The sequence below is a fragment of the Durio zibethinus genome, chromosome 27 (genome assembly GCF_047325235.1).
Source record: "Durio zibethinus cultivar Kanyao isolate XHJ-2024 chromosome 27, ASM4732523v1, whole genome shotgun sequence".
Lineage (NCBI taxonomy): Eukaryota > Viridiplantae > Streptophyta > Magnoliopsida > Malvales > Malvaceae > Durio > Durio zibethinus.
The window spans coordinates 14,505,738-14,517,114 of record NC_143188.1 but is presented as its reverse complement, the minus strand read 5'-3'; the positions used below and the strand labels follow the sequence as shown (position 1 = coordinate 14,517,114).

At 34.2% G+C, this 11,377-nt stretch overlaps 1 protein-coding gene across 4 annotated transcripts; it reads left to right on the top strand.

The window, feature by feature from the left end:
• On the top strand, window positions 1-11,010 carry LOC111279741 (DNA topoisomerase, type IA, core). 4 transcript variants are annotated; one of them, XM_089756182.1, is made up of 15 exons: window positions 1-57; window positions 174-230; window positions 1,219-1,322; window positions 1,788-1,876; window positions 2,512-2,611; window positions 3,243-3,486; window positions 4,282-4,444; window positions 4,533-4,652; window positions 5,385-5,464; window positions 7,006-7,284; window positions 7,891-8,059; window positions 8,142-8,270; window positions 8,383-8,595; window positions 8,918-9,097; window positions 10,059-11,010. In XM_089756182.1, the coding sequence occupies exons 3-15, from the start codon at window positions 1,313-1,315 to the stop codon at window positions 10,698-10,700; spliced, it is 2,418 nt and encodes an 805-aa protein (XP_089612308.1). In that variant the 5' UTR covers window positions 1-57; window positions 174-230; window positions 1,219-1,312; the 3' UTR covers window positions 10,701-11,010. The 4 variants fall into 4 exon arrangements, with proteins under 4 accessions (XP_089612308.1, XP_089612307.1, XP_089612306.1 ...); XM_089756181.1 differs by having other exon boundaries at window positions 8,383-8,673; XM_089756180.1 differs by having other exon boundaries at window positions 1,783-1,876.
• Window positions 11,011-11,377: the final 367 nt, after the last annotated feature.

Here is an 11,377-nt window from a genome sequence, read left to right as displayed (position 1 = left end):
GAAAGAAAAGTGGAACTGGAAATTGGAAGAATGTCTCCTCCTCCCAAAGTTCTCATGGTAAACAATCAAACAAACCCTTTTAAAAATTTTAATTTCTTATTCTTTTTTTTATTTAAATTAAATATAAAATAATTTTCTTCGTTTTTAAGTTGATTTTCTCACTGTTTTTGCAGGTTGCGGAGAAGCCTAGCATCGCTCTCTCCATTGCTTCTGTACTCTCTCATGGCCAAGTATGCTTAAACTCTCTCTTATTTTGAGAAAAGCCCTCGTAGTTTTGTTGGTATTGCAATTTTTTACTTTGAAAATTTTAATTTTTTACATTTTAAACCTTAAAAAGATTCATCTTTGCGTTATTGATGTTATTGACCATTGGCTTTATGACTATCTATGTGCCAAAACAAGGTGAAAGCAGACATTGCTAAAAAAAAAAAGAATTTTAGAGAAAAAAAATCTTTCAACGTTTATGAAACATTAATTGCTTCAATTAATGTTTATTTTAAGCTACTCAAGTTACTGCAAAGTCTTAAACTTTATGAATTTGGGTTTAGCTCAGATTCATGTAATCACTCTTAAGAGGTAGTTTCTACCATATCTGGGATTTAAATCTCAGTACTTGCAACCCCTTCTCCTAGTCTCCTATGGCTAGGCTGCAGGATCGATTGTGTCAAAAAAGTCTTGAACTGTATCAAAAAAGTGTTGAACTTTATTAATCTTCCAAACACAAAAGTGTATATAAATTAGAATGTCTCTGAAGAAAAGGTTGGATTTGGCTAGATTTGAATTATAGCAATTCAAAATTTTAATGCTTGGTTCGCCCTAGTAAGTTTTTTTTCTCTTTTTTGGTTTGATTCTCCTTTTTCTTTTTATTTCTTAAACTACCTTTGTAATGGCTTCTGTACTGAATAAACGGTAATCTGTTTGGAAAATTTAGTACCCCTTTGTCGGTCTTGGATTTGGTCTAACATAACATTTAGTTGAAGTAACACCTTTTGCAGTTACCAAATTACATGCATAGTGTGGTTATGTGATGGAGACAATGCTGAATCCCTCTTCTTTTCCATTCTCTTTGTTATATCAATTTCATTTTAGAACTAATCGTGAAGCATTTTCGTGTTTTGGTTCATGCACAATTGTCCTTTTAGTGAATTCCATGACAAATTTTCAGTTTTCAATATTGAATACTTGTTAGTTACTTACAAGTTGTATTACGTTTGTCAGATGACGACAAGGAGGGGCAGTACAGATGTCCATGAGTTCAACGGGCCTTTTCTTGGCTTTCATGCTCATTTCAAAGTGACTTCAGTTATTGGACATGTATTCAGGTCCTTATTCTCCTTGATACGTTGAAAACAAAAAATGTGATCATTTTATTTTGGTTCCTTTTCTTATGCTTAGCTCTACTACTTGAGGATTTGTTGTATTTAGGTGCTTATAATGCTGATATGTTCTAGTTAGAAAATAGTATTGTTCACGTGGCAAGTTTGAAAACGCTTGATTGAATATTTTGATATAGGGAAAGACACTACAATAAAGTTTGGCTCTCTTCATTGAGGAAAGAATATATTCAACTATATATTTCCATTGAACTTTAGCATAAGCAACATTGCAATTTACTCTATAACAAAATGGCTTGTAGAAGATATTAGCAAACTGCTAATTTAATTTGGTACTTGCTGTGTTTACCTGCCATAGCTTTATCCTTTATAACTTATTAGCTTGATTTCTCATTATAATGTTTTTTCCTTCTTTTTTTTTTTTTTTTTTTCTCTTGTGCAAATCTAGTGTAGATTTTCCAGCTTCTTATCAAGACTGGAATGCCACTAATCCTCTAGACCTATTTCAAGCATCAGTTATCAAGACAGAATCAAACCCAAAGGTATATATTGTCTATGTGGCTTCCTATCAGTTTATAGTTCTTCTATAATTTTTCCATTTTCATTCTTTTTAGTGATTTTTTTGAGTCAACATTGTATTACTGAAGCAATTGTGTTTCTGTTATCATAATCTCCCAACTAAGTTCTGTGGGTGATGGCAGTAGTTGACAAATCCGTCTGAATTCTGGGATGTATGCCAGCTATTTAATGATGATATTAAGAGCTGTCTCTCTTCCCGCAGTGGAAATGCCTATGCAAATTCATAAATTAGTTGATAATTATCAGATATATTTGCCTTATGCACTCAAGGAATGAATGAAATTTTGTACTTAATTAAGTTGCCATTGTAAAATAATTTCATACTTTAGTTCTCCAAAATTCATGTTCATGAGGATATTGCTGTAGTTTAACATGGAATGTTGACCTACTTAAACTCACCAACCTGCACTAGTGACAATGAACTGTGACTGCTGGAGTTGGTAGATAAATACAAGTTTTGCCTCCCTATCACATTGTGATCAAATCTGCATTTTATTTCTTGGTGTATGAGTATGTATAACTCCTTGTTCTGATGCAATAGTCTAAGCTATAATTCCGTTTCAAATATAAATTTCTGATATATTTTTGGGGTAATCAGGCCCATATTTCTAGACATTTAAGTCAAGAGGCTCGTGGTTGTGGTCATTTGGTATTATGGTTGGATTGTGATCGTGAAGGAGAAAACATTTGTTTTGAAGGTATATTTTTTTTCCGCTTTTTATGGTTCTATGTACATCACTGTGAAGCATCAATACATGCTGCTCCATGAACTTATCAAATGATTAAGCAAATTTGTGACAGGATAAATGGTTCCATTTTTTATTCCATGTAAATGAATCTGCATTACTGTTTTATAATTGCTTTGATTCTTTGATGCGCAAAAAGAGAAAAAAAAAGTTATATTTGTTTCCCAATTGTGATTCTATAAGGCATTACTCTGAATAGGTGATGTAGCCTCCTTCAATGGGGTTCCAAACTTCTGAACTTTAACCTTTGGAATGTCTTGAAAGGTAATCTAATCTGAAATAAATTGGAATGTTGCTTTACTCTCAACCTCTCAGAATATTGTAACCATCAATTCCAATTGATAGCTTTTGTTTTAAAGCATCTGAAGTCATTTCTGCTCTACTCAGGTTCAGCTCTTCATTGGCCATTTTTCTTACGATTTCTTTTTTAATAAATTTGAAAATTATTTAAATGCATACTATTCTCTTTCATATAGTCCCCCTATTTAGTTACGTGCTTGAAATTATATGTAGATCTTTTCTAAATTACAGATTTACATGTTTTCTCATTTTAATTGTTATTATCACTATAAATTTCTTGCAGTCATTGAGTGTACGGGATTTCCTGTGAATGAGGCAAAGAAAAGGGTTTATCGTGCTAGGTTTTCTTCTGTGACTGAGAAAGACATCTTGAAGGCTATGGACAATCTAGTGGAACCGAACAGACACGAGGCACTGGCTGTGGATGCTCGGCAAGAGATAGATTTGAAAGTTGGTGTTGCATTTACCCGATTTCAAACTAGTTATTTTCAAGGAAAATATGGGAATCTTGACTCCAGGGTTATCTCGTTGGTTCTTTCATCTCTCTTCCCTAGCATTTTGTAGTTCATTATGCATTTTTCTTTGGGGTTTTCATGCATCCTTTGTTTCTGTTGCATTTATTTGCTTAATTATGATATCCTTATCAAGGATGTGGGAAGTTTGTGCAATTCTCATATGCTTATACCAGGAGTCTAGGTTACATTGTAGTTCTGTTGGCAATAATATTCTACTGACATTGAAATTCATTGTTGCACTAGGTTTGTAGCCTTGCTAGTTTGATAACTTAATTAACTATACAGTCTCTGAGTGGTAGGGTCAGGTATGTTATTCCTATGTTCTATCTTCTCATATCCCCTTCTTATATGTTGTATTGTTAATTTTTCTTTCAGCTCTCACCCATGTTTCTTTGACCATTAATTAACAATTGTTGCTTTAATATGCTTCATCATCAAAAGCGTCTATTTTAAACTCAAGCTTGATTGATTTACCATATCATATGCCATGCATGCTGGCATGTCATTCTTGGTGGTGTTTTTACCTTTGCTTATTCACAATTTGGTTTTCTGGATATTGATCTAGTGAGCTTCATCTCTAGGTTTCTCTTTCTAACCAACTATATGAAAGTTTAGGGCCTTACTTGTCTGCCGACATAATTTTATGCTTTTAGCTTTACCTTTTACTTTTAGCCTAGGCAATGTTGATTTTTTGCTCTTAATTCATTCTCATTCTCTAGAGTTATTCTGACTATTTCATAAAAACGGTTTTGTTTATTTTCAGCTCGGGCGCAACTATTTAATCTGCTAATTAATTGCTTATTTCAGCTATGGACCATGTCAAACCCCTACACTTGGGTTTTGTGTGCAGCGATATTTGCAAATTAATACTTTTAAGCCTGAAAAGTTTTGGGCATTACATCCCTATATTATTCAGAATGGTTATGAGCTTCATCTAGAATGGAAACGTCAAAAGTTGTTTGACTTAGATGTGAGCCCTACTAACATAAACATTTATTGATGTTGCTCTTTTAGTTTTAATGAGCTATGCTAATTCATGCTTTTCCATATATTTTCAGGTTGCAACAATGTTCCAAAAGTTGGTGACAGAGGATGGAATTCTTGAAGTAATTGATGTATCAGAAAAACAGGAAAGCAAAGGTCGACCTTCTGGTCTCAACACAGTGAATCTTTTGAAGGTTAGAAGAATTATGAATCACTTTTTCTAATATTTTACTTATAAAAATTAATTTGTTCTTGATTCTCTTGATTCTCGAATAGCTGCTTAAAAGAACTATATATTACTTTGGACATGATGGGTGGACCATGGATGGGTATGAAATCTTTGCTTGGCATGGCTAGTTGTTACCTGAATAGCCTATTGATGTATCCAACAAGGAAGAGGAGTTAATACATCAGATTGCTTTCAATTATATAACATTCTTTTTGTAAGATGTTCTATTGTTGCATGGCCGATTCTGTATGGAAAAGTTAATCTTGCTGAATTTACTGTTTGAGAACTTTAACTCCTAGTTTGATATTGCTGTTGTGGTTGAAAATCATGGTGAAAAATGTAGTTTGAAAGGCATGGAGGAAAATTGTGGTTGCAATATGGGCATTTGACATTGCTATGATAAAAGTGTTTGTTTGAGATAAACTGTCCAAAATTGACACAAATTATTAATTTAAAAAAAAAGAAAAAAGAAACTAAATAGGGCACAAAAGTGAATAATGGCCAAAAGCAGGTCTATCAGCCTTTGCTTTTGCTGGTCCTGAAAATAGCTTTCATGTTAAAATGATTGAATTTTCAAATTTGTAACCCCAACCTTTTGGACCTATGCAAGTCAATTTTGAAAAATCTTACATACTTTAGTTTCTAAATACCATAAGTTAACAAAATATATCATGATAACCCTCTTAACTTTGTTCAGGTTGCTTCAAGTGCATTAGGCTTTGGACCTCAGATGGCCATGCAAATTGCTGAACGCTTATATACACAAGGTTTCATAAGGTCCTTTTCTCTCACTGTTTTGGATTACAATTAGTTTCTTTGTATCTTTCTGTGCTAATTCTGTTATCCCATTGCAATATTTTATGATGAAAAAGCATATAGATTCTCTACCCATATTCTTGGATAAGTACTACTATGTGACCCTAGCACAATGTTTTCTGTACCAGCCAAATGTCTTCAATATTGGCAGCTTAATGCCACCTAATCCTATTTTTGGGGTCTTTAAATAAACTTTGGAGGATCAGTTAAACAAGTTGAGTACTAAATCATTTTTAATGTGTACCTAGGCATTTGGCTCAATGATACATGTATCCTCCTCTTTCATATTCTACGCATTGGATAATGCATTTGAAAATGTGTGAAACAAAAGCCAGTCAAAAGAAATATCATAAATAACTTAATACTCGATGCTGATAATGCATAGCAATAAGATTTACATAGATTATTTAATAATTTAGGGACTAATTAGGTTACTTTATATTTTCTTGGCTGAGGTATAGGTTACATGTATTTTTGCTTAATTAGTTTTTACTTATTTACTAAGGATTTGGGTTGAGAGAGTAATCTATAAGGGTTTTATTTAAGCTTCCTGTTGGCTATTGCTTTTGGTATGATGGACTATTCACAGTCAGGCTGTTAGAATTTCCGTACTTGTTCTTTTCCCTTGTTTCTCTCTAGTTCCTGTCCCCTATTTTTTTCTATCTTTCCCTCTACTTCCCCTGTTTTCTTCTCTGATATCTCTTCCTTGTTCTACATCAGCTGGAACATAAATAAGTTTGTCGAATATTAAAATAACTTTCGTTACAATCAGTTAAAGATGCCATCAGATTATCTAGTTAGATTTGCTGACCTGTTGGGTCTCTGGAACTGATGTTATTGTTGCTAAAGAGCTAGTTATTCACATGACTCCTTTTGTTTTTAAAGGATTGGTATTAGTTTTACCTAGACTTGACATGAAGTTTGTTTAGCTATTGGGAAATTTTCTACACAAAGGTTTCTACTAGAAATGATAAGCTGGATGATTTAGCACTTGTTGTTGCTTTTATCTTTATTTTGATGATAAAAGTTCAGTTCTAAACTCTGTTTTGTGGTGAACATAAGAGGATTTGCTCTGGATCATTTTTTCTTTTTGGGGTGGTGGGGAGAGAGGAAGAGTTGTGTGTGTGTGTTGGAGGGGTGTTGTGTCCCTGTGATGGAAGTGTACAATACACACATACATACATGCATATTTTTCTTGTATTGTTATACTATACAATAATCAATTAAAAATTATATGTGATTGGTCTTTATGTACCTGATATTTGCAATTGCTTCCTTAATTGATAATTTAAATCCTTGAGCCATGGAAATTAAGGATTATTGTTCAGATTCATTAATTGCAAATCCTGGTTCTAATAAGGATGGTTAAGAATGAGCCTTGTGATAATTTGCTACAGTGTTGCTTTATACTTCACATATAATAGCATACTATTTGATATTTTCATTATTGTTTTCAGTAGTAATTTTTTTTCTATTTTCTTTTTGGAATTTTGGCGGTTTAGCTATCCACGAACCGAAAGTACAGCATATCCTTCATCGTTTGACTTCAAAAGCACACTTAAGGTACTAGAAAACAATCCACTGTGGAGTGACTATGTCCAAAGACTGCTTGCTGAAGGTTATCATAAACCACGCTCAGGAACAGATGCTGGTGATCATCCTCCTATAACTCCAATGCGACCAGCAACTGAGGATATTCTTGGAAGCGATGCTTGGAGATTGTATCAGTATGTCTGTCAACATTTTATAGGAACTGTGTCTCCTGACTGCAAATATGTGAGGTAATAGCCTAATGCTTAATACTCTTGTTTATTTAGTTTAGTTATTTTCCCGCAGTTTCTCATCTTCTACTTTGGTAAAAGGTGTGACCTTGATGGCATCTGGCTGCACACTTTTTGTGTTTGCAACTTGCTTTTATAATACTTAGATGCTCCATATCACGTTCAAATTATGATGGTGGGAAGGATATCTCATATAATTGAATGACATTGTTTGATGCTTTAACATACGTGAACTTCAATATAGAATGCCTAGGTTGTTACTTAATGGATCATGTCAAAAGGGGGCAAGACCAAAAAAGACTTAGGTGGTCAGTGGGTTGGGAAGGTGTGGGTAGGTGGGCAGGCTACTGAGAAGGGCCTTGTTTTTGTTGAGCTTCTTGATGGTATGATTCTAATTACAGCACCATAGTGCAGTGTGATCTATGGTTCTGATCTCACCTGGTGGAAAAAGTAATGTTTGTTGTTGTTGTTGTTGTTTTGCCATGATTCTCTTACTTTTTATTTGCTCAGTGAAACTTTTTGATTTTAGACTATATATTATTGGTTAATTACGCAATAGTAGTTTCTCTTTTCTTTTATAAAATTTATTATTGGTGTCTATTTCAGGACAAAAGTAGAATTTTCAATTGGTGGAGAATTCTTCCATTGCATTGGGCAGCACGTCACAACACAAGGATTTACATATATTATGCCATGGTTGGCCATAAATGAGAAAAATCTTCCTCAGTTTACAAAAGGGGAGAAAATTGAAGTTTCAAAAGTGGAGTTATATGAGGTAAATAAATATTCACCTCCATTTAATGAATCATCAAGTGTCCAAATATTGTTCCTGATGCCCGATTTTCTAAATTGTTTAGGGTGAGACTTCACCCCCTGATTATCTCAGTGAGAGTGAGCTCATTTCTCTGATGGAGAGGAACGGAATAGGCACAGATGCATCAATACCTGTGCATATAAACAACATATGTGAGCGGAACTATGTGCAGGTTTATAAATTCTTATTCAAAAAATTGAAGTTTATCCTTGTGATATGTAGCTTTTGTATGCAAAATGTTATCTTTGTATGAGATGGATATTTCATTCTTACTTAAAATGCAGGTACAAGTTGGTAGGAAGTTGGTTCCAACTACTTTAGGCATAACACTGATACGAGGCTATCAATGCATTGATCCAGATCTTTGTTTGCCAGACATTCGCAGTTTCATTGAGCATCAGATTACTTTGGTTGCTAAGGGTCAGGCAAATCATTCTTATGTTGTGCAGCACGTACTACAGCAATTCAAGCAAAAATTCAGTTATTTTATTCAGCAGGTTAGAGAATTATATGTTGTACTTGCATGCTTAAACAGCATCTTGGATAAAGTACATGAAAAGCATAGAACAATTGTGGTACGTTTTCGGTTTGTCATTTGATTTGGGTTGCTTACCATAGAACTTATTCCTAGTAGTCTTACCCAATAGATGGTTAATTGTAGTAAGTTTTATTGTTGCTGTTGTTACCACATACCCACTTTTCTGGATGCTCATGTGTATACATTTCATGGATGAAGATTCGACTTGTTCTTATGATTTCTTTTAGATATTATAGCTTGGAATTATTTGTTTATCACTTAACTCCCCCTTCTTTTTCCAGATTGAGAACATGGATGCCTTGTTTGAAGCCCAATTCTCCCCATTATCTGACTCAGGACGTGCTCTTAGTAAATGTGGTAAATGTTTGCGGTACATGAAGTACATCTCTACACAACCACAACGTTTGTTTTGTGGCACATGTGAGGAGGTTTACTACCTTCCTCAAAAGGGAACAATCAAGGTAATACCAAAATGCTGGACCTTTTGCAAAATTCATAGTTTTAGTGGAACAATTATCATATGGAATGTTGTACCTTGCATATAAGCCGTACATAACTTCTTATGTCTTTGCAAAATCCATGGATTCGAAGGAAAAGTAGTTAAGCACTCTGATAAATCTGTTTCCTTAGCTTGCCATTTTCTTCTCCCCCCACCCACCTTTTTTTTTTCTTTCATTTCCTCCTGTCCTTCGATCAATCCTAGAATCTATTACTCCATCCATCCTATTATGTATGTCAAACTAATTCAAGTTTGATTATTATTTTTAGTAAAATAATAAAATTTTAGTAAATTTTTAAAAAATAAGATTTACAAATTTTGAATTTCAAAAATTTCAAAACATTTATAAAATTTTTTAATTCAACATATTTAAAAAAAATGGTCAAAGTTGAGTTTGTCTTATCAAAAAAGTTAAGCAAGGATAAACAAAATGGGACGGAAGGAGTAATATGTAAAAACTTTAGGTGGCTGATTCCACTTCTTTTTCTTCTTGTTCTTGTAAAGAAACCTATCTGAATTGAGGTTGGGGCAACCTGGGGACCTGACTGGATGTAAATAAGTTGTCATCTCTAGCCATGCTGATACCCTGAGTGTAGGAATAGTGATTTTTGTTCGATTTGTTTTTAAAGAATTAATCTTGAAGAAAATTAGAGTCAATTGAAACTTATGCTGCAAATGCTTTTCAATGGCATGCATCTACTTCATTCAATAGCTTGATGTGCTGTAAAAATTGCACGGATGATAGTACTCAATATGTGGCAATCTTTTGGATCTTATGAGTTGTTTTGAAAGTTGATGGTTGGAAAAGCCCCAACCCGGGGGGGGGGGGGGGGTTGGGAGGGGGCAGCGTTCCCTTGTCAGCATATCTGTATCAATGGCTGCACTTTAACACCGCCTGTTGTGACATTTTAATTTTTCTACAGCTGTACAAAGAACTTACATGTCCTTTGGATAATTTTGAGCTTTTGATCTTCTCCATGCCTGGTCCGGAAGGCAAGTCATTCCCTCTCTGCCCATATTGCTATAATAGTCCTCCATTCGAAGGAATAGACACTCTCTTTGGTTCCACAAAGATAGGTAGTACAGGGAAGTTGGGGAAGGGAGCAGGCATGCCATGCTTCCTCTGCCCACATCCCACATGCCGACATTCTCTGGTGGCACAGGGAGTCTGTGCTTGCCCCGAATGCAGTGGAACCCTTGTTTTAGACCCAGTAAGTGCTCCGAAATGGAGACTTTATTGCAATAAATGCAACTGCCTTGTCTTACTCCCTGAGGGTGCTCACCGGATTGCTACTACCCGAGAACGCTGTGCTGAATGTGACTCCACAATCATAGAGGTAGACTTTAATAAGAAAACAACTCCTTTGGAAGATGGAGCTACATTGCATACTGGTTGCATTCTTTGTGATGAGCTGCTTCATTCCCTTGTGGAGGTGAAGCATGGTAAATCATTTAACAGAGGCTTCGGAGCAAGAGGAAGAGGAACGAGCAGAGGCGGGTATAGGGGAAGGGGACGTGCAACTGGAAAAAGGGTTGACCCTAAAATGAGTTTCAGAGATTTTTGAAACTTATTTTCTATAAACTTTTCCTTTCAAGTTAGCTGGATAAATGGTCTGTATGATTTGAGCTATAACTGGATTTCTTTTTCTTGGTAAGGAGCTATAACTGGATTTGAGGAATGGTCTGTATAATTGATGAGGAGCTTGGGAATTACCAGAAGAGCTAAGTTAGCAATGCTATAGCTAAGGCAGCAGCTGGAGAACAAAATCATGGCGGTCATGTATAAATGCAATGAAAATTTTATGTTAAGAGATACAGTAACTTGAAACAATAAATTCAACTTTGCTATTTTAATATAGAAAACGAATGTTTGATTACTGGAATAGAATGATGAAGTAAAATTATGAAATGATCATGAAAATATAATCAATTTTAATAGGAATAAAATGTTATTTAATGGTTTACTTCAGAAAATATCATTTATTAGAATATTAAAGGAATATAAAAGGAATAATTACAAAACAAAACAAAAATATTATTCATAATTAGTTTGAGAAACATTGATTATGAGAAATAAAAAGGTTTTGATTTTTTATTTATCTAACTCATTTAAGGAGCATATTACACGTATAACTTTTCTTAAACTTAGAATGTTCAAAAATTAAATCAGCATATGTGCGCCTAATTAAATGAACTCTTATTATTTATATGTTTGATTATTAGAATAATATGAAATATAAAA

Excerpts from the sequence above, each read along its gene's own strand:
- LOC111279741 (XM_089756179.1), top strand. The coding sequence starts at position 31 with ATGTCTCCTCCTCCCAAAGTTCTCATG. Across the intron at positions 5,465-7,005 it reads TATACACAAGGTTTCATAAG|CTATCCACGAACCGAAAGTA; the intron begins GTCCTTTTCTCT and ends TTGGCGGTTTAG. Across the intron at positions 8,674-8,917 it reads AAAAGCATAGAACAATTGTG|ATTGAGAACATGGATGCCTT; the intron begins GTACGTTTTCGG and ends TTCTTTTTCCAG.